This window comes from Pristiophorus japonicus, chromosome 4 (genome assembly GCF_044704955.1).
Source record: "Pristiophorus japonicus isolate sPriJap1 chromosome 4, sPriJap1.hap1, whole genome shotgun sequence".
NCBI classification, from domain to species: domain Eukaryota; kingdom Metazoa; phylum Chordata; class Chondrichthyes; family Pristiophoridae; genus Pristiophorus; species Pristiophorus japonicus.
This window is the reverse complement of record NC_091980.1, coordinates 19,031,042-19,054,855: the sequence shown is the minus strand read 5'-3', so window position 1 is coordinate 19,054,855 and position 23,814 is coordinate 19,031,042. Positions and strand designations below refer to the sequence as shown.

At 48.1% G+C, this 23,814-nt stretch overlaps 1 protein-coding gene across 4 annotated transcripts in view; it reads left to right on the top strand.

Annotated features, from left to right (window-relative positions):
- Nucleotides 1-23,814, top strand: part of LOC139262845 (protocadherin-1-like) — a 422,377-nt gene that overhangs the window by 249,571 nt on the left and 148,992 nt on the right. For all 4 annotated transcript variants that reach the window (XM_070878026.1, XM_070878025.1, XM_070878027.1 and 1 more), the window contains exon 3: nt 16,625-16,844. In XM_070878026.1, the coding sequence (XP_070734127.1) occupies nt 16,625-16,844 (220 nt within the window). The remainder of the gene's footprint in view (nt 1-16,624; nt 16,845-23,814) is intronic.

The following is a 23,814-nucleotide window of genomic DNA, read 5'->3' as shown; positions in this document are numbered from 1 at the left end:
GCCCCTTATTAAACTATGTCCCCTAGTTCTAGATTCCCCCACGAGGGGAACCATCCTCTCTGCATCCACCTTGTCGAGCCCCCTCAGAATCTTATATGTTTCAATAAGATCACCTCTGATTCTTCTAAACTCCAATGAGTATCATCTCCGGAATCAACCTCGTGAACCTTCTCTGAACTGCCTCCAATGCAAGTATATCTCTCGTTAGCGAAGTAAGACTGGTAGAGTGTGGCATTAGATGCATCTTTCAAAGCTAGCTTTGAGTATTGCTTCCATGCTAAACTGTGCTGCTAGGATTTAGCTGTAATCCTTGTCACCCCGCCTCCCCGCCGTCCAGTTTAATGAAGCCTAATTGAAGGCCGAATCATGAGACAATTGTGCCAAAATGCACATGCTAGGGTTCCCAGCTCTCCAGGAATATCCTGAAATTTCCAGGGATTAAAGATTGATCTCCTGGACGCTACAGTGAGCAATCTGGGATACAAATCATTGGGGCATTACCAAAAATTGTCTTTTTCTTGCATCACTTTCATTTATTAGTTGGAACTGTGCCAGCTGTGGCTCACTGGGCAGCACCCTCGCCTCTGAGTCAGAAGGTTTTGGGCTCAAGTCCCACTGAGGGAGTGCTGCACTGTCGGAGGTGCCATCTTTCTGTTAAACCGAGGCCCCATCTGCTCTCTCAGGTGGATGTAAAAGATCCCACGGCCACTATTTCGCAGAAGAGCAGGGGAGTTATCCCTGGCATCCTGGCTAATATTTATCGCTCAATCAACAACACTAAAACAGATTATCTGGTCATTATCACATTGCTGTTTGCATTATGACAGTGACTACACTTCAAAAGAGTACTTAATTGGCTGCGAAGCATGTTGGGACATCTGGTGGTCGTGAAAGGCGCTCCATTATAAATCCAATGGCGATGGAGTGGGGGAAGGGGGGGGCGATTGACTGGGTGGGACATTGGAGGTCGGAGGTTATGTGATGCAACCTCCTGGAAGATGTCCAATCAGAGTTGGCAGCTCAACCTGTGGGGGTAAAAGGGTGTAAATAAATTGAATACACCGCTCGAGGTTATATTCACCCAATAATTGATCCATTTACCCATCGACACTATATTATGGACTGGAAATTCGGCTGAGGGCTAATTTGCGTCGTGAAATGGTTTGCGTCTGCAGCCACAAAATTCTGCAGCTGGACCCTGAGTGTGGGGCGGAGCGCTAAGGGAGGCGTTCCACACCTCTCTTAGGGTGCTAAGCCGTCTGAGCAACTGAAAATCCTGAGCTAAACACCCAACCTCGGAGCGCCCGAAGAGAGGCTTCCCAGGAAGGCCAAAAAAAGGGCAAAAAAAAACTTATGCAACATTCCCAACACCTTGCTCACCTCAATTAAAGATAAATCGAGAAAAAAAACAATCACACTTAGCTCATGTCGTTATTCCTCCCCTCACTGCCGATGGAACAGCTCGCACCACCCGCTTTCCCAGGCGGTCCCACTAGGGCGCGCTACAGGGTCAGCGCGGAACAAAAAGTATCACGCTGTCGACACCGGGGGTATTGAACACCGGCGTGACGCGTCCGGGCAGTACTCGGCACCGGCGCCAGTACACCGAATATGCCGAGCGGCGCGAATGCCGGTGCTCACAAATCCAACCCCTTTAGCACCCCGCTTCCGACCCTTTCCAGCGGTGCTAAGCCACCGAATTTCAACCCCAAATTGTTGAGACAACATCCGTCAAACATGATTTTCTGCGTCCTGTATTGTTTTAAGGGAAGGGCATCCCAGTCACTTCCTGCTGGCCTGAGATGCCCTTCCCCACGAACAGCAAGTGTCCTTTAATTGGCTTCCACAGTTGCTGCAAAGCAAGTGCCCGCAACTAATCTATCAACCTGACCATTCTGTACTCCCCCTTCACTATGGTAAGACATAGATTGTGGCGGAGGTGCGGCGAGAGATCGTGGTGGAGGAGCGGTGAGAGATCGTGGTGGAGGAGCGGTGAGAGATCGTGGTGGAGGAGTGGTGAGAGATCGTGGTGGAGGAGCGGTGAGAGATCATGGTGGAGGAGTGGTGAGAGATCATGGTGAAGGAGTGGTGAGAGATCATGGTGAAGGAGTGGTGAGAGATCGTGGTGGAGGAGCGGTGAGAGATCATGGTGGAGGAGTGATGAGAGATCATGGTGAAGGAGTGGTGAGAGATCGTGGCGGAGGTGCGGCAAATGAGGGTGCGGGGCCCAGAAGAGCCGAGGGCCCAGGGCAGCACCGGCCAGTCCACACTGTGATAAGTGTGCGCACTAGGTCCGTGCATCAGAGCAGGTCTCCAGTCGTCCTAGTTAACCCTTGCCACTGGATAAAGGCCTAGCTCTGTCAAGCCTATGTGGTGGCTGATGTGCAACGGTCACCACACGTTAAAAAAATCCACGCACAGGCATCTTCCACCCCTGCAGTTCAGGACTGGAACATCGGGTCCTTCATTGAAACATCGGTGAACTCATGTGGAAGCCAGTCATCCTCGTTCGAGGGACCTGCTGTGATGATGATGACTCCTTGATCTCAGGATGTGCCTTGTGAACATCAATGAAAGCCCTGTGGCCTTAAAGGGGACTCGGCCCACATAGCGCACAGCTCTGCCTCAGTAGATTTATACACTCTGGGACTAATGCTCCTGTCCCTGTAAACGCTGCATTCTCTCGACTTGCCGAGAGCGACGCCACGGGAGAGCCGGTCGCGAATCTGCGCCGGTTTATCAAACGATACTTTTTTCCAAAGATTAACCAATGTATTTTTGATTTTTGTTACGTATATAAAAGTTTGGAGCTCACAGGCCAGCCACAGCGTAGAGTGAAGAGTAGGTGGTTCTCAATGTTTCATAACCGGTCAAATATAGGTGCAGCCTCCGGGAAATAACTATTGGCACACGATGTCCGTATTGGCACACAGAGCACACAGTGAGCCACGAACCCATCACTCAGAGAAAACGCTCTGCTGTGTGACCAAGAATTGATTCATTGTCAGTGAATCTTTTGCCACAGGAATGGTTGGTTTTGTTCCTGCTATTTGTTGTGTCATTGATGTTGCAATCGACATTCCACAAGGGTGGTAGGTTTGCACACCTTATTTAAAAATATATTTATAATTCTCGGGAGGAGGGCGTCGCTGGCAAGACCAGCATATAATGCCCATTCCTTGACGCCCTGAGAAGATGGTGGTGGGCCTTCTCCTTGAACCGCTACAGTCCGTGTTTGTCACAGTATGTACACCCAAGGTCAGATAGTGTCAGCTGTTGCTCTGTGGGTAGCACTCTCGTCTCTGTGTCAGAAAGTTGTGGGTTCAAATCCCACTCCCGACTCTTGAGCTCAAAATCTAGTCTGACACATGAGGAGAGACTGGATCAACTGGGCCTTTATACACTGGAGTTTAGAAGGATGAGGGGGGGCCCTCATAGAAACATATAAGATTCTGACGGGACTGGACAGGTTAGATGCGGGAAGAATGTTCCCGATGTTGGGGAAGTCCAGGACCAGGCGTCACAGTCTTAGGATAAGGGGCAGGCCATTTAGGACTGAGATGAGGAGAAACTTCTTCACTCAGAGAGTTGTTAACCTATGGAATTCCCTGCCGCAGAGAGTTGTTGATGCCAGTTCATTGGATATATTCAAGAGGGAGTTAGATATGACCCTTACGGCTAAAGGGATCAAGGGGTATGGAGAGAAAGCGGGAAAGGGGTACTGAAGGAATGATCAGCCATGATCTTATTGAATGGTGGTGCAGGCTCGAAGGGCCGAATGGCCGACTCCTGAACCTATTTTCTATGTTTCTATGACACTCCAGTGCAGTTCTGAGGGAGCGCTGCACTGTCGGAGGTGCCGTCTTTCGGATAAGACGTTAAACCGAGGCCCTGTCTGCACTCTCAGGTGGATGTAAAAGATCCCATGTCACTGTTTAGAAGAAGAGCAGGGGAGTTATCCCCGGTGTCCTGACCAATATTTATCCCTCAATCAGCTTCACTAAAAGCAGATTATCTGGTCATTATCACATTGCTGTTTGTGGGAGCTTGCTGTGGGGAAATTGGCTGCCACGTTTCCTGCATTACAACAGTGACTCGTCTTCAAAAAATGTACTTCATTGTCGGTAAAACGCTTTGGGGTCATCCTACGTTGAAAGTCGCTCGATAAATGCAAGTCTTTCTTCTTTTTTGAAAAGACCTGGAGATATTAACATTGGTGTGTCATTATTTGTGTTCAGGGAAGGAAGGAACTTGATGTACTGTGAAATAGGGAAGTCAGTGGCTAATACTGGGCAGGTAGTCCACGATTGGATCCTGTGTGGACTCTGGGTGATTACTTTTTCTTGACCAACATTTGATGTTCCACTCCCAAACCTTGGCGCAGAAGGGCATTCGGAACACAGCATGCCTGTGCTGTGGCGCCCGTTCCCTCGCCCGCAGCTATCTGGTCCAATTCCGTTCCCCATCTCCTACAACATCTGCCGCCTAATTCCCTCTCTTCCGTCTGTGCACAAAACTACGCCTCTGCTTCCTGTGTGCCAGGAATTTCCCCCGGGGGTTGGTGGTGGCAGGAGCTCCGCCATTTGGCTGCCGCAGCTTTGCCGTGAACCCCACTTCGCCGTTTGATCCGCAGTTTATGAGGAAGTCACGGCGGCCGGTTGGGAGAACGCCCGCGAATATTCCCGCTGATGGCTTTTTCCCGAGATTATTCCCGTACACAGTAACGCGTGCCAGCAATGTTTTGGGAAATATAGCTTCTTGATGGATCTCATTCTGTCGTCAGCGCCCCACCCACCTGCCCACAAACCATGAACATACCTGGAAACACTTACTCACTGCAGACTGTCACATTTTCATGCCTTTATAGGCACTCATCCATCTTACTACGCACAACAAGCCCTGAGGGTTATCTTTCATCTCTAAAGTAAACACAGGTAGAGGGCGGAATGTACTTCTTTCTACAGAAGTGTTATTCTTGCGCTGTGCTACCTGCCCAGTAACTCAAGATAGTGAAAGGGAGTTATGTAGACCGTGACTTGGTTTCGAATTGTCCCTGATATTTGTCACTTTTATCTTCCTCCCCTCACCCAATTTTCTCCCCATGCGAGACTTAAGGTAGAAGCTCTTCTCTAGATAGAATGACAGAGCATTTGCAGCTCAGAAATGCTATTTATATGGACTTCCAGAAGGTATTTGAAAAGTCCCACATAAGAGACTGTTAACGAAGGTAGAAGCCCACGGAATTGAGGGCAGATTATAGACCTGGTTAGGAAAGTGGCTGAGCGGTCGGAGACAGGCAGTAGGGATAATGGGCAGGTACTCATATTGGCAGGATATGATTAGTGGTGTCCCGCAGAGATCTCTGTTGGGGCCTCAATTATTCACAGTATTTATTAACGACTTAGATGATGGCATTGAAAGTCATATATCCAAACTTGACGATGCCACAAAGATTTATTGTAGGCAGCATAGCTGAAAGCATAAAATTAAAAAGGGATATTGATAGATTAAGTGAATGGGCAAAACTGCGGCAAATGGATTTCAATGTAAGCAATTGTGAGCGCATCCACTTTGGACCTGAAATGCATGCATAGAACAGGGTACTTTCTAAATGATGAAGGGCTAAAAACAGTGGTGGTCCAAAGAGACTTTGGGATCCAGGTACACCGATCATTAAAATACATGGTACACGGTACAGAAAATAATCAAAAAGACGAATGGAATGAACATAAAAACATAAGAATTAGGAACAGGAGTAGGCCATTCGGCTATTCAATGAGACTGTGGCAGATCTTCTTCCTCAACTCCACTTTCCTGCACTGTCCCCATATCCCTTGATTCTCTTAGTATCCAAAAATCTATTGATCTCTGTCTTGAATATACTCAAAGACTGAGCCTCACAGCCCTCTGGGGCAGAGAATGCCAAAGATTCACCACCCTCTGAGTGAAGAAGTTTTCCTCATCTCAGTCCTAAATGGCCGACCCCCTTATTCTGAGACTGTGATCTCTGGTTCGAGACTCCCCAGCCAGAGGAAACATCCTCGCAGCATCTATCCTGTCAACCCTGTAAGAGTTTTATCTGTTTCAATGAGATTCTTTCATTCTTCTAAATTCTAGAGAATATAGTCCTCAATCTCCCCCCATCCCAGGAATCAGTCTGGTGAACCTTTGTTGCACTGCCTCTATGGCAAGTATATCCTTCCTTAGGTAAGGAAAGCAAAACTGTACACAATACTCCAAGTACCGTCTCACCAGGGCCCTATATAATTGCAGTAAGACATCTTTATTCTTATACTCCAATCCTTTTGTAATAAAGGATAATATATTTTTTTCAACTCATTCATGGGATGCGGGGCCGATGGGAAATCCAACATTTATTGCCCGTCCCAATTTGCCTTCAACAAGTGGCTTACTCGGCCATTTCAAGGGCTGTTCAGAGTCAACTACATTGCCGTGGGTCTGGAATCACATCATCATAGGCAATCCCTCGAAATCGAGGAAGACTTGTTTCCATTCTAAAAGTGAGTTCTCAGTCGGCTGTACAGTCCAATATGGGAATTACAGTCTCCGTCACAGGTGAGACAGAGAGTGGTTGAAGGAAAGGGTGGGTGGGGAGTCTGGTTTGCCGTACGCTCCTTCCGCTGCCTACGCTTGGCTTCTGCATGCTCTCGGCGACGAGACTCGAGGTGCTCAGCACCCTCCCGGATGCTCTTCCTCCACTTCGGGCGGTCTTTGGCCAGGGATTCCCAGATGTCGCTAGGGATGTTGCACTTTATTGGGAAGGCTTTGAGGGTGTCCTTGAAACATTTCCAGCATTTATTTATATTTTTATATTTATATCGTACCTGCAGGTTAACTATCAGTGATTCGTGTGCAAGGACACGCGGGGTGCTCTGAACAACAATATGTCCCAATCAAAGAGTTTTATTCATGTGTGATTAGTACCTGTCGTCTCCCCACAGAACACACTCTTGCATTTGAATGTAGACATTTCTGTTGGCCACATTTGCGAACAGTTAACCTTTTTGTCTGACATTCCTCTGTCCAATACTTCAGCTAAGCTGTACTAAAACACCATACAGAGGAATGACGCGCAAATGTGTTAAGCATTCATCCGCGAACATTGCCAGACGATTTCTAAAGGCTAAAGAAATGTAGAGTTCAGAGTTGTAAACTGCACTGTAGAGAGATCAAAAGATCTAGGAGGGTTTACCTCGTCAAATGGGGCTTGTGTGTGTAGAATCTAGGCTGTAAACATCTTCATCTCTGTATAAAGGAACGGCCTTGCAATTATATAGCACCTTTCATGAGCTCAGGTTGCTTAAAGCGCTTTACAGCCAATTAAGTACTTTTTGAAGTGTAGTCACTGTTGTAATGTAGAGAAACGCGGCAGCCAATTTGCGCACAAGCAAGCTCCCACAGATAGCAATGTGATAATGACCAGATAACTGATTAAAGTGATCAAACAAGCCAAAGGTGGGCAGAGGAATCGTTACAAGGACACCCTCAAAGCCTCCCTGATAAAGTACAACATCCCCACCGACACCTGGGAGTCCCTGGACCAAGACCGCCCTAAGTGGAGGAAGTGCATCCGGGAGGGCGCTGAGCACCTTGAGTCTCATCGCCGAGAGCATGCAGAAATCAAGCACAGGCAGCGGAAAGAGCATGCAGCAAACCAGACTCCCTGCCCACCCTTTCCCTCAATAACTATCTGTCCCACCTGTGACAGGGACTGTGGTTCTCATATTGGACTATTCAGCCACCTAAGAACTCATTTTTAGAGTGGAAGCAAGTCTTCCTCGATTGCGAGGGTCTGCCTCTGATGATGATGATTAAAGTGATGTTGATTGGGGGATAAACGTTGGCCAGGACAACGGGGAGAACTCCCCTTTGAAAGGTCCAGCTGAAAGGAAAGACAGGGGCTTGGTTCAGCGTCTCGTCCGAAAGATGGCACCTCTGACAATGCGGCGCTCCCTCAGGACTGCACTGTAGTGCTAGCCTGCATTATGGGCTCAGTTCTCCGGAGTTGGGACCATAACCTTCGAACTCTGAGACGAGAACGCTTCCACTGAGCCATGGCTGATGCCTATATAATAAAAGTATCGCCTCTGCTATTTAATGAATGCCGAACAGTCTTTTCACTCGAGTTTAAACAGACCTGTGGTGAGATGAGACATAAAACTACCTGCTTATAAATTCTCATCTCGGTGATTTTTACTGCTAGTAAAGTCATCTAAATAGCACATTTACTGAGAGTGAGGCGTGGAGCTGCAGCTGCACTGATCTCTTGTGAAAATGTAAGTAGCAAGACAGATTCACAAGCACTGATGTGCTGCAGCGCGCTGACCGTAATTACCATCGCAGTCTGACCATACAGGTGATGGAGAGGTGGGCTCAATGACATCGGCTGAATGGTTGATTCCCGGCTTTCCAAAGTGGCATTGTCTCATCACCATCATAGGCAGTCCCTCGGAATCAAGGAAGACTTGCTTCCACTCTTAAAATGAGTCCTTAGGTGGCTGAACAGTCCAATACGAGAACCACAGTCTCTGTCACAGGTAGGACAGATAGTCGTTGCAGGAAAGGGTGGGTGGGACAGATTTGCCGCACACTCTTTCCGCTGCCTGCGCTTGATTTCTGCATGCTCTCGGCGACGAGACTCGCCGAAGTGCTCAGCGCCCTCCCGGTTGCACTTTTTCCACTTAGGATGGTCTTTGGTCAGGGACTCCCAGGTGGGGATGTTGTACTTTATCAGGGAGGCTTTGAGGGTGTCCTTGTAACGTTTCCTCTGCCTACCTTTAGCTCGTATGCCGTGAAGGAGTCCCGAGTAGAGCGCTTGCTTTAGGAGTCTCGTGTCTGGCATGCGGACAATGTGGCCTGCCCAACTGAGCTGATCGAGTGTGGTCAGTGCTTCGATGCTGGGGATGTTGGCCTGGTCAAGGACGCTAACGTTGGTGCGTCTGTCCTCCCACGGGATTTGTAGGATCTTGCGGAGACATCATGTCATAGGCAGTCCCTCGAAATCGAGGAAGACTTGCTTCCACTCTAAAAGTAAGTTCTCAGGTGACTGTACAGTCCAATACGGGAAATACAGTCTCTGTCACAGGTGGAACAGTCATTGGAGGAAAGGGTGGGTGGGGAGTCTGGTTTGCCGCACGCTCCTTCCTATGCCTGCGCTTGTTTTCTGCATGCTCTCGGCGACGAGACTCGAGGTGCTCAGCGCCCTCCCAGATGCTCTTCCTCCACTTAGGGCGGTCTTTGGCCAGGGATTCCCAGGTGTTTATGGGGATGTTGCACATTATCAAGGAGGCTTTGAGGGTGTCCTTGAAACGTTTCCTCTGCCCACCTGGGATTCGCTTGCTGTATAGGAGTTCCCTGTGTAGGAGCGCACAGTAAGCTCCCACAAACAGCAATGTGATAATGACCAGATTATTTGTTTTTTTAGTGATGTTGATTGAGAGATAAATATTGACCAGGACACCGCAGATACCTCCCCTGCTCTTCTTCGAAATAGTGCCATGGGATCTTTTACGTCCACTTGAGAGAGCAGACAGAACCTCGATTTAACGTCTCACCCGAAATACAGCACCTCCGACAGTGCTGCGCTCCCTCAGCACTGCACTGGAGTGTCAGCCTAGATTTTTTTTGAGCTCAAGTCACTGATGTAGGACTTGAACCCACAACCTTCTGAGCCATTCTCACAAGCGGAGTTTTGTTTCAAGCTGATTTTTTATTTGCCGCATGTCTGTTTGGCTTAGTTGATAGCAGTCAGGACGTTGTGCAGGTCAATCCCCATTATAGGCTTGAGCACTCAATCCAGGCCGAGATTCCATTGCAGTACTGCGTGTGCTGTGTTTGAGCAGGTGCTGTCTTTTGGATGGGGATTTAAACTAAGCGCTTGCCAGCTTGTTCAGGTGGATGTAAAATATTCCAAGGTGGATATTTGAAGAAGAGCAGGGAGTTCTCCTGGCTAGCAATCCTCTTATAGCCAACACCACAAAGAGCAAAGTAACTGATTCATTTATTTGCTGTTGACACAATCCTACTGAGCACAAATTGCTCATTGCTGACAAAATAGTGACTAAGTTTCTGAATTAATTCATTGGTTGCAAAGTGCTTTGAGATGTGCTGACAACATGAGACACATTATAATAGCACATTTTCTATTTCCTTTTTAGTTCTCCCTCTCTTTCTCTATGCCCTCTCTTTCCTTTTCCTTCATTCCTACCCGCTCCTTTCTCTTCCACAGAATTGCATGGTAATTATTACGGTATGCAAACAGGCTGTTTAGCATAACGAGTCCATGTCGGTGTTGATCCCAACAGTGACTCTCTCGCCAGGCTGAAGCAGGTCTTGCAACAGAAGAGGCGTCCGAAGTAAGTTTAAGACTTTCCTCTCTGAAGCCAACAGGAACAGGAGTGCTCCTCGTGGTCACACAAGGAAAGCTGCAACCACCCTTGCTCAGCAGGCCCCCACCCGCCCCACAACTTCCCTCCTGATAGACCAAGCCAAACATCTTCCCTCAACTCCCAATACATACCTGCTGGATGTCAAGCCATCTCTTTGTGCTGATCAGTGGCTTCTGGGAGTTAAAATACCACAGGACACTTGTCCTATTCCCCCACCCCGGTCCCGCAGCCTGCCCAAAACCCACTTGGGGTTAAAAGCAACCCCTGGTTGATTATTTGACTCTGGGTGTCACAGTCCAAATGGATTGGTGCACAGATATTTTTCCAGAACCGGATGGTGCTCTCTCAGTCTGGGTGCCACTCCTATCATTGTTTTCAACCCATTTCTCTCAGTCACAAAGTAGGGGTTGGGTTCCTGTTACGTTGATCCTGAATCCAGTGTTTCCTGCATGTCCTGCCTTCATCGTATTATTGACACTTGAAGGGGTCATCTAAACAAAGTGATATCCCCTGCAGCACTCCCCAAAGGACATTGCCATCCCTGGTCTTCCAGTGAACCTAGAACTAGGGGGCATAGTTTCAGAATAATGGGGTCGCTCATTTAAAACGGAGCGAAGGAGGAATTTCTTCTCTCAGAGGGTCGTGCATCTGTGGAATTCTCTGCCCCATCAAGCTGTGGAGGCTGGGTCATTAAAATATATTTAAGGTGGAGATAGATTTCTGAACGATAAGGGAGTCAAGGGTTATGGGAAGCGGGCGGGGAAGTGGAGCTGAGTCCATGATCAGATCAGCCATGATCTTTTTGAATGGCGGAGCAGGCTCAAGGGACCAAATGGCCGACTCCTGCTCCTATTTCTTATGTTCTTATGTACCCTTGATATCTGCAGAGGTGCTTACACTTTCCTGATGTGTGCTGCTTCTGGCTCCTCCTCCCAAAGGGCAATTCATTCTTCAAAAAACCAGCAACTCCTGAACACTCCTGCACCGACGCAGATTTACACACTCCTGCACCGACGCAGATTTATCTCCACAAGCTTCATTGCTGATCTTGCGCATCCACTGATTTCCTTCTCCCCACCATTGGCCGCCATCCCTTCGACCATCTGGGCTCTAAGCTCTGGAATTCCCTCCCTGAGCCTCTCAGACTTGCTCCCTTCCTTTATCGCGCTCCTTAAAAAAGCCTAACTCCATGCCCGACCCCTGTCGGAATGTCCCCTCGTGTGGCTCGGCATCAAATTTTGTTTGATAACACTCCAGAGACATGGACTATGTACAGCAGACACCTCAAAGCACTGGAGAAGTACCACCGACGATGCCTCTGCCAAAACCTGCAAATCCATTGGCAGGATAGGCACACCAACGTCACTGTACTCCCTCAGGCCAGTGCAGGAGTGAAATAGTGACACTGGCTCAGAAGATCAAAATGTAGAATCAGTTTGGGTGGAGATAAGAAATAATAAGGGAAAGAAGTCACTGGTGAGAGTGGTCTACAGGCCCCCAAATAGTAGCCATACTGTAGCACAGAGTATAAATCGAGAAATAATGGAGGCTTGTGAGAAAGATTTTTGAATGATAAGGGAGTCAAGGGTTATGGGGAGTGGGTGGGAAGTGGAGTTGAGACCAGGATCAGATCAGCCATGATCTTATTAAATGGCGGAGCAGGCTCGAGGGGCCAAATGGCCTACTCCTGCTCCTATTTACTATTCCTTATGTATCCCCAGCATCGAGGCATTGACCACGCTCAATCAGCTCCGATGGATGGGCCACATTGTCCGCATGCCCGATACTGTATTACCAAAACTAGCGCTCTACTCGGAGCTCCAACATGGCAAGTGAGCCCCAGGATGGCAGAGAAAATGCTTCAAGGACACCTTCAAAGCCTCCTTGAAAAACTGCAACATCCCCACCGACTCTTGGGAATCCCTGGCCCAAGACCGCTAAAAGTGGAGGAGAAGCATCCGAGAAGACACCGAACACTTTGAGTCTCTTCACCGGGAGCACGCGGAAGCCAAGTACAAACAGCGGAAGGAGCGCACGACAAACCAAGCACCCCTCCCACCCGTCCCTCCAACCACCGTCTGCCCCATCTGTGACAGAGACTGTCGGTCCCGCATTGGTCTCTTCAGTCACCTTAGGACTAATGTTAGTGTGGGAGCAAGTCATCCTCGACTCCCGAGGGACTGCCTCAGAAGAAGAAGATGCGCCTTGCGACGTTTTACTATGTTCAGGGCGCTACAGAAAGGCAAGTTGTTGTTGTTCTGCTGCTATGGATATGCTTCTACTTCTGCGACGATACAACACCTCGACACGCCGGAGCTCTACGTTCTCCCACAAAACATGGACGTCGCCTCTCGCTCTCTCTCTCTCTCTTTAAGACGGATTTCTGCACCTTCCAGGCTCTGCAATACGTTCTATCTTCAACATGACTGTGTCTCCTCGCAGGGTGAGAGGGCAAGCACTCAGAAATGTGCATGAGTTGCCCCCTTTCATCACACAAAGCGATCAGACTGCAGCACTTAAGTCATTTGAAACCTCGAGCCTCACCTTCCAGCAGATAAGTGGCGATCAAACAACGCTTAAATGGTTTCAAATGAAGTCTGGGAATGGCTTGACAGAAATTGGGGAACATTAACGCGTTTTTTCACGTGAAATGTCCACATTTATGATGGGGAACCTGACCTGTCGGATAAGTGGAAACCAGGTTGCATTAGCTGATGTATTGCAAGGTTCGCGAGTGCCAAGCTCAAAGTCTCAGGATAGCAAGGTTGAGCTTTAATTGATGCTGATTGGCAGCACATTGAACAGGGTCAGGCAAATCACTTCCTCTGCTACATCCTGTACATATTAAATCATTACCCAGTAATTTTCGTCTGTTTGTCTCCACCATGAGTGGTGCTCCTTTGCTCCTTATTGATGGAAGGGGGTCTGCTAATTAGCGCTGAATGCGTCTGTTGCTGCCATTTTCACCGCCGTCACCTCCGTCCTTCAGAGGCCAGCGATGTCAGCTTGGTGGCACCAGCTGTCATCGCTTAAATGCGAGAGGCTCCCATTAATAAAAATATATATATATATATATTTCCAGGGCAGATGTGCCTCTCACACAGCAAAGGAAGCTTTGATATAACTGCTAGTGCAACAGAGGCAGTCATAGAATAATTACGACACAGAAGGAGGCCATTTGGCCCATTGTGTCTGTGCTGATCGAACATTCCACCTTCCAGCACTAGCTCCGTAGCCCTGCCGCTTACGGCTCTTTAGTGCACATCCAAGTACCTTTTAAATGTGATGAGGGTTTCTGCCTCGACCACCCTGAAATGTTTCTTCCTCTCCCCTTTAATCCTTCTACCAACTACTTTAAATCTATGCCCCGCTGGTTACTGACCCCCTTGCTAAGGGAAATAGGTCATTCTTATCTACTCTATCTAGGCTGCTGGTAATTTTATATGCCTCAATTAAATCTCCCCTCTGCCTCCTCTCTTCCAAGAAAAACAGCCCCAGCCTAGCCAATCTTTCCTCATTGCAAAATTTTTCCAATCTTGGCAACATCCTTGTGAACCTCCTCTGCACCCTTTCTAGTGCAATCACATCCTTCCTGTAACGTGGTGACCAGAACTGCACACAGTGCTCAAGACTCAAGTCAAATTCCAGTCAGGTTCATTCCGGGGCTGTCGATTGTCAAAGGGAAAGTGTGATCTTACCAGCCACGTGCTAGTCAGAGTAGGAATCGCATGACAGCTCAGATGAATACATGGCTTGAGGAGTGGTGCACAAGGGAGGGATTCAAATTCCTAGGACATTGGAACCGGTTCTGTGGGAGGTGGGACCAGTACAAACCGGATGGTCTGCACCTGAGCAGGACCGGAACCAGTGTCCTGGGGGGAGTGTTTGCTAGTGCTGTTGGGGAGGAGTTAAACTAATATGGCAGGGGGATGGGAACCTATTCAGCGAGACAGAGGGAAGTAGAATGGGGGCAAAAGCAAAAGATAGAAAGAAGAAAAGTAAAAGTGGAGGGCAGAGAAACCTAAAGCAAAAAGCAAAAAGGGCCACATTACACCAAAATTCTAAAGGGGCAAAGTGTGTTAGAAAGACAAGCCTGAAGGCTCTGTGCCTCAATGCGAGGAGTATTCGGACTAAGTTGGATGAATGATGTAATTGGCATCACGGAGACATGGCTCCAGGGTGACCCAAGGCTGGGAACTCAACATCCAGGGGTATTCAACATTTCGGAAGGATAGACAGAAAGGAAAAGGAGGCGGGGTGGCATTGCTGGTTAAAGAGGAAATTAATGCAATAGTAAGAATTGACATTAGCTTGGATGATGTGGAATCGGTATGGTTGGAGCTATAGAATACCAAGGAGCAGAAAACGCTAGTGGGAGTTGTGTACAGACCACCAAACAGTAGTAGTAAGGTTGGGGACAGCATCAAACAAGAAATTAGGGATGTATGTAATCAAGGTACAGCAGTTATCATGGGTGACTTTAATCTACATATTGATTTGGCTAACCAAACTGGTAGCAATGCAGTAGAGGATGATTTCCTGGAGTGTATTAGGGATGGTTTTCTCGACCAATATCTAGGGAGCTGGCCATCTTAGACTGGGTGATGTGTAATGAGAAAGGACTAATTAGTAATCTTGTGCGAGGCCCCTTGGGGAAGAGTGATCATAATATGATAGAATTCCTTATTAAGATGGAGAGTGACACAGTTAATTCAGAAACTAGGGTCCTGAACTTAAGGAAGTGTAACTTCGATGGTTTGAGGCGTGAATTGGCTAGAATAGACTGGCAAATGGTACTTAAAGGGTTGACGGTGGACAGGCAATGGCAAGCATTTAAAGATCACATGGATGAACTTCAGCAATTGTACATCCCTTTCTGGAATGAAAATAAAATGGGGAAGGTGGCTCAACCGTGGCTAACAAGGGAAATTAAGGATAGTGTTAAATCCAAGAAAGAGGCATATAAATTGGCCAGAAAAAGCAACAAACCTGAGGACTAGGAGAAATATAGAATTCAGCAGAGGAGGATAAAGGGTTTCATTAAGAGGGGGAAAATAGAGTACGAGAAGAAGTTGCCGGGAACATAAAAACGGACTGCAAAAGCTTCTATTGATATGTGAAGAGAAAAAGATTAGTGAAGACAAACGTAGGTCCCTTGGAGTCGGATTCAGGTGAATTTGTAATGGGGAACAAAGAAATGGCAGACCAATTGAACAAATACTTTGGTTCTGTCTTCACGAAGGAAGACACAAATAACCTTCCGGAAGTACTAGGGGACCGAGGGTCCAGTGAGAAGGAGGAACTGAAGGATATCCTTATTAGGCGGGAAATTGTGTTCGGGAAATTGATGGGATTGAAGGCCGATAAATCCCGGGCCTGATAGTCTGCATCCCAGAGTACTTAAGGAAGTGGCCCTAGAAATAGTGGATGCATTGGTGATCATTTTCCAACAGTCTATCGAGTCTGGATCATTTCCTATGGACTGCAGGGTAGCTAATGTAACACCACTTTTTAAAAAGGGAGGGAGAGAGAAAGCAGGTAATTATAGACCGGCTAGCCTGACATCAGTCGTGGGGAAAATGTTGGAATCAGTTATTAATGATGAAGGATTGGTCCAAGTCAGCATGGATTTATGAAGGGGAAATCATGCTCGACAAATCTTCTGGAATTTTTTGAGGATGTAACGAGTAGATTGGAGAGTTGATTATAATCGGTCAACCATTGGTTGCCGTGCTTTCTGATGCCTAGGCCCCAAGCTCTGGAACTCCCTACCTAAACCTCTCCACCTCTACCTCTCTTTCCTCCTTCAAAACGCTCCTTAAAACCTACCTCTTGGACCAAGCTTTTGGTCACCTGTGCTAATTTGCTAATTTCTACTTATGCGACTCGGTGTCAAATTTTTAATCTCATAATACTCCTGTAAAGCGCCTTGGGACGTTTCACTACGTTAAAGGCGCTATATTAATACAAGTTGTTGTTGTACTTGTTAGGAGCGCAGCATTTTCAACAGTTCTCTTCGCCTATCATTAGTGCAATACACAGGTAAAATTAAAGTGAAATAGTTGAAGTAAAGGAATGTGAGTTCAATAGTCATTGATGAACCAAAAGTACTAACCGTGCCTGATAGAGTGTGGTCAAAACTCTGGTAACCCCTAGTCAAATGGAGAGGGCAGCCAATAAGCCTGCTAACTGTATTCCCTTTGTTTCCTCGACAGCTTCCTCACAGAAGAGTGACCTTCTCCACAGCCAATCAATCCCAGGACCTGCAGGACCCATCCCAGCACAGTTACTATGACAGCGGGCTGGAAGAATCAGAAACGCCAAGCAGCAAGTCATCTTCCGGGCCGCGGCTAGGCCCACTGGCACTGCCCGAGGACCACTACGAACGAACCACCCCCGACGGCAGCATCGGCGAGATGGAACATCCAGAAAATGGTAATCCCCATTTCATGTTCTCGCATCGCAGGCAACCATGACCGAAAGTGAAGACACCTCTCGCTATAATTCTAGAGCTGCTTGGGTGTGTGAACAGTTCTTTAAAGATAGGAACATGAGGTGAAGTAAGCTTGAGGGTGGGAAGAGAGAGGCTTAGGAAATAACTCATTGGTTAACCGTGAAAAAAAATAGATATTATGGCTTCCCCTGACGGCGCAATTGAACGTTACAGACCAGAAAGGCCACAGATTTCCTGATCTGTGTCAAGTGAACTGATCTCGGTCAGGGTGGCATGAACGAGGTTACAAACTGGCCCTGGGTTGAAGGCAAAATCAGCCAGGCACGTGTTCCTGAACACTAGCTAATGTCCTTTAGGGCCTCTACGTGACTCCTGTCCCACAGCACGGTGGTTGACTCTTAACTGCCCTCTGAACTGGCCCAGCATGCCACTCAGCTGTATTTAGCCACTGCAAAAATTGTCAAGAACTCCCAACCGAGCAGTACTGAGGCAGCTCCTTCACCACACCTCCAGTGCCTCCTTATGAAGGCCAATCAGAGACGGGCAGTAAATGCAGGCCTTGCGAGTGAGGCCCACATCTCGAGAGCGATTTTTCTTTTTTGAAAATCCTTTGGCTCTTGCTGGAAGTGCATGTGTAGATACCAGGAGAGAGGCTAGAATCGGGCCTGGCTGTGAGTTCCCCGTGCCCCCGCCCCGCCACCCCCCCCCACCCCCACCCTTCCCTTCCCCCACCACTCCGCATGATGAAATAGTCTTGACAAAGAATGTAGGTGGGCCCGCACAGGAGCAGTCACCTGAGTGAAGCATCGGGGGTTGTCCATTGCCTAGGAAGGAGTTGCCATCTGTCGGAGAGGGAGAAAGGGGAGAAGGCTTTCAAACAGTGGGTGGATTGTGCTGTTCTGGAAGCCACCTCAGTACGTTTACAGGGCAGAGTATAAACGCATATTTGGGATGGTGGCATCATCACTTTTGTCACAAATTTATTTCTTGCGAACGTATTTTTTTGTTGCCAATTCACCCTCCGACACAATCACCAATACCTCTGCGGCACTTCAGCCAAGAGTCTGTTTCTACCGCGTGCGCTCGCTCGCACTGCGAGTGCCAGGTTGGCTATTCGACTGTGGTGAACCTCACAGCTGAGCCGGATTTTTGTCCACACACGCCCACGTTCCAGCACCGTTCACTCGCTGATGACCAGGAGCAACAATCCTGCCCCATTTTCTCTTTCCAGCACTCTGCCTTTCTCTGACCTGGGGCAGTGGAGATTTAATTGTAGTCTTGCCACTCTAATTGTAGTCTGGCAACTCCGCACAGACCAGGAGCCAAACCTGGGACCGTCTGGTCTGTATGGCTTAAGTTACCGACTGCCTTTAGCAAATGGGACATTGGGAGTGGGTAGGGCGGTGTGGGGTGGGTCTGCGGGGAGCAATAAATTGACTACTGGGTATAACTGCGATGCAATACAGCAACGTTCTCGTTCCGGAACGGGTTTCAGACATGTTCCAGGATGTAAGTGTGGATAAAATTCTCTCCTCCTGGTGAGCTAGTCCTATAATAGCTGCGGCGGTTAGCAAGTGTGAGCTCAGCAGTCCTGCACTGTGGTGTGACAGTGATGTGACGGTGCGAGGCGAGGAATGACTTTGCTCCTGTTTTCTGTTTTGGGAGAGTGACCTTGGATGGACGAAGAAAGGACCGATGGGAAGTTCGCGGGGCGGTGGGGTGGAGACGGCACGACTCCGGAAAGAAAGCAAGGAGGAAAGCGACGAGGCCGAGGGATTTAGGGAGGGAGCATGCGGGCGGCTTGAACAGCCCAGTGCCGGAAGGGTATAGGCAAAGTGTGGGGGCGGAAGGGGTCGCTGCACTCAGGTAGGGCAGTAGCATCGACAACTGTGGTTGGCCATATTCCTGGAGGTTTTGTCACGTGACCCTCCCCCCCGCGATCATGCCGATTGGTCGCCCATCTTTACGGCTCGGTGCCTTCCTAAACCAATTGGCAAGCAAACAGACTCTTCATTTCCCGATTGGATGATTCTTTACTGTCAGTCGAACAGCCGTTTCTACCCATTTCCCTGTATTTTTACAACTAATTGTCGTGTATCTGCTTCATGAGTTCTTTGCTGAAGAATTCACAGCTGCACATTTGCTGTAATGAACTAGCTGATTTATTCGCAAAGGTTTAGAAACATAGAAAATAGGAGCATTAGTAGGCCATTTGGCCCTTCGAGTCTGCACCGACATTCAATATGATCATGGCTCATCCTCTATCTCAACACCATATTCCTGCTTTTTCCCCATACCCGTTGAAGTCTTTTGTTTCTAGAAATCTATCTATCTCCCTCATAAATATATTCAGTGACTTAAATATATTCAACAACCAAACTGAACCTAACCAGTTCATCCACCATGCTCACAACTGCACACCTCATCGTGGAGAACCTGAACTCAACTGACTGGGGTTTTATTGAGTCTTGTGAACATCAGGTGACTGGCTAAGCCACTCACAGTGCAACTTTGCACTCAACAAACTGGAATATCCAGCTCAAAAACAGAGAGTGGGAATACTGAAGTCTGTGTTTGTGTGTGTGTGTGTTGTATGTACACACACGTACACGCACACCAATGTTGCCCTTAAGAGGCCACGTGGCCCATTTAAATTTCCACACGTGCTTAGAGGTGCATACGTTACATGAATAAACCGAAAGTGTTCAAAAAAAACACACCCAGTTTTTTAAATGATTTTTTTCCCTCGTGTTACTCGCGGCACTGTCCCGGAGATTAATCCTGAATTCCTGGAGGTTCCAGGGGAAGCCTGGAGGGTTGGAAACCCTTATAAGGCAGGTCCCTGCAAGGAATTCGAAAGCAAGGACGGAGATCCTGAGCTCAATGCTCTGGGGCACGGTGAGGGGGGCAGGAGGGCTCGGCGACGGCGTTCCCGCGGAAGTCTGGGCGAGAACTCGAGGCGAGAACTCGAGGCGAGAACTGGTGCTCGTCATCGGTGAACGACTTGTAATTCGGGATAAGACCTAACAGGGGGCGCCATAAACACAGAAGCAATGCCGGGCAACAATTGGAGTTGTGTTCTCACTTTAAATGAAAGACTTTGCAATGCCTCGTTGACATTTTCGGAATTTCTGGACTTTGTGCTCAACAAACTGGAATGTCCAGCTCAAAAACAAATAGTGGGAATACTGTCGTGTGTGTGTGTGTGTGTGTGTGTGTGTGTGTGTTGAAGACACACGTACACGCACATCAATATTCCCTTTAAGGGCCCACATGGCCCATTCAAATTTCCGCGTATGCAGGCATACGGCGTGCACGGGACCTCCAGACACCGCGCAGTTTAACAGGAACATTGGTGCACAGACGTATATATAAAGGGTGTGTTTATGTTGTACACATACATGGATCTATATGAAAAATGTTAGTGGAGAAATGTGAAGTTATCCACGAGGAAAATTAGAAAAGCAGAGTACTTTTTAAATGGTGAAAGATTGGGAAAGGTTGGTGTTCAGAGGGACCTGGGTGTCCTTGTACACGAAGCACTGAAAGTTAGCAGGCAGGTACAGCAAGCATGGTATAAGAAAGCAAATGGTACGTTGGCCTTTATTACACCGGATTTGAGTATAAGAGGAAAGACGTCTTACTGCGATTATATAGGGCCCTGGTGAGACCGCACCTGGAGTATTGTGTACAGTTTTGGTCTCCTTACCTAAGGAAGGATTTACTTGCCAATCAGCGAGTGCAACAAAGGTTCACCAGACTGATTCCTGGGATGGGGGAATTGTCTTATGAGGAGAGATTGAGAAGACTAGGCCTATATTTTCTCGAGTTTGAAAGAATGAGAACTGAGCACTGCGTGCAGTTCTGGTCACCACGTTACAGGAAGGATGTGATTGCACGAGAAAGGGTGCAGAGGAGATTCACAAGGATGTTGCCAAGATTTTAGCAATGCGGAAAGATTGGCTAGGCCGAAGCTGTTTTTCTTGGAACAGAGGAGGCAAGAGGGGAGATTTAATTGAGGCGTATAAAATTACCAGCGGCCTAGATAGAGTAGATAAGAATGACCTATTTCCCTTAGCAGGGGGGTCAGTAACCAGGGGGGCATAGATTTGAAACATACAACATTCTGAAAGGGCTTGACAGGGTAGATGCAGGGAGGATGTTTTTCCTGGCTGAAGAGCCTCAGAATAAGGGGTTGGCCATTTAGGATTGAGATGAGGAGAAATGTTTTCACTCAGAGGGTGGTGAATCTTTGGAATTCTCTACCCCAAAGGGCTGTGGAGGTTCAGTCATGGAATATATTCAAGAGAGAGAACGATAGATGTTTGGATATTAAGGGGATAGTGCAGGAAAGCGTTGTGGTGGAAGATCAGCCAGGCTCGAGGGGCCGAATGGCCTACTCCTGCTCCTATTTCTGTGTGTATGTCTTTATGGCCAGTGTCCCTGAAACTGGAAGTACAGGTCTTTGATTTTAAAAACTTTCTGATGATGAAACTTCTGACGATAAAACAGCAGGTGTCCTCAAACTAAGGAAGTGTTTCCTTTCTCCGGGGGTGACGTGGTACGCTGAGTTTTGTTTCCAAGCTCTTGCAGTAGTGGTGGCTCTCCCAGCACGATCGCATCCTCCAGTGCAGGTGTACAGACAAGACCGGGAACAATGCAGGTCACAGACGCAACCCCCGACCTGCAGGGTGACTAATCACAGCTCCTCTCCTCGCCAGTCTGCTGGGGTTGTCGGCAGTTCAGATCCTCTGGTCTGGTCTGCAACAGTCAAGGCTGCCGTATTCCCACACTTTGGATTTTATTTAACTTGTTTTGTTTCCCACCCCCTTACCCGCATCTTCCCAGTCAGTCAACTATTGTTTACAAGCTGCACTTCATCTGAAGGAGTGCACTTCAAACAATGGGTCAGAGTCCTTGCTCCACTTCCTTTTCCCTCCGACTTTGCAGATTATTAATGCAGGCATTTAAAAAAAAAACATCTTTGTCTGTTTTCGGTTTTGCGATAATTTCTCACCCATTCTCTCCCATCCTCCTCCTTTTCTGAACTTCCTGCTGGGATCCTGGGCACCATTCGTGCTTTTGCCCGAGCGACTATTCTTCACGTGCGAGGCTAAACTGTGAGTGTGGGGGGCTCTATTCGACCAGAAGAGGGAACAGAGCCGAACTTAATTTATCGCCGCCTGATGTACACACGCACACACACACACAAGTGCACACACGCTCACCAACACAGACTAACTCTCTCTCACACACGCACACACACACACTCACAAGCACACACACACACAAACACACACACATACACACACGTACGCACACACACTCACACACACGTACGCACACACACACTCACGCACACTCACACACGCAGACACACTCACACACACAGAAACACCAACTTACACATGCATACACTCACACACACTCACACTCACTCACACACACACATACACACACACACTCACTCAGAAACAGCAACTCACACACACTTGCCTAGCCTCCCCTTATATGGATCTATACTATTCACTTCAACCACTCCCTGTGGCAGTGAGTTCCATATTCTCACCAGGCTTTGGGTAAAGAAGTTTTTTCTTGAATTCCCTATTGGATTTCCCAGTGACTGCATAAGTAAGATTCCTATTCAGTATTCTGGTGTACACTGGCCTCTTATGCATCACCTACTCCCTTCGTCCCACCATTGACGGCCATGCCTTCAGCTGCCTGGGCCCCGAGCTCTGGAATTCCCTCCCTAAACCTCTCCACCTCTCTACCTCCCTCTCCTGCTTTAAGACCTTCTTTAAAACCTACCTCTTTTAGTCACCTCATGTAATAATCATTGGCACGGTGTCAATTCTTGTCTGATTACATTTGTGTGAAATGCCTGAGGATCAATGATCCCTGTCATTTTTATTTGGGCCGCGCAGCCCATTCAGAATACCTTGCGTGCGCAGTTTTTTTCTACCGAAAAGCTGGCTGTGCAGGACCCCTGGGGCACTGCGTGGCCGCAGAGCTTACAGGGAACATTGCCTGGTATGTTTTCCTATGTTAAAGGCGCTATATCAATGCAAGTTGTTGCTGTTGTATTCTGGCATGACTGACTAGCAAATAACCAGCTGCCTCGGGGAGAACACACAGTTGAGTCCACAGTTAGTCGTAGGCCTAACATTCTAAAATTGAACAAAGTGGGGATTTAAACTGCGCCGCCCTGCTGGTAACCCGGAGCAGATCGCTCAGATAAAATGAAAGTCGGCGGGTTCGATAACGGGCAGGCTATTTACTCTGGCACTTTACCTCCCCGTGGCTCTAGAACAGTCATCAGACAGTGAAAGGTTCAACTGTTTTAAAGAACAAAAGAAAGACTTGCATTTGTATAGCGCCTTTCACAACCTCAGGAAGTCCGAAAGCGCTTTACAGCCAATGAAGCCACTGTTTAGTGTTGGAAACGCGGCGGCCAATTTGCACACAGCAAACAGCAATGTGACAATTTGCAAGTGATAATGTTGAGGGATACACATTGGCCCAGGACACCGGGGAGAACTCCCCCGCTCTTCTCCGAATAGCGGACGTGGGATTTTTTTTACGTCTACCTGTAAGGGCAGATGGGGTTTATCATCTCATCCAATCAGACGGCACCTCCGGCAGTGCGGCACTCCCTCGGTACTGCGCTGGAGTGTCAGCCTAAAGTGAGCTGCCCCAGCAGTATGGGGGGGTGGGGTCCCAGCAGACAGAGTAGTGTGCAGGGGAGAGCGGGCAGGTTCCTGGAGCTGCACCCCAAGGCAATGCAACTGTGCCGTGTCTGTCTTATTTTATTTGAGTAGCTATGTACAGCAGGCACCTCAAAACACCGGAGAAGTACCACCAACGCTGCCTCTGCAAAATCCTGCAAATTAATTAGCTCCAGCCATCATCCCCAGCCTAGAGGCATTGACCATGCTTGACCAGCTCCAA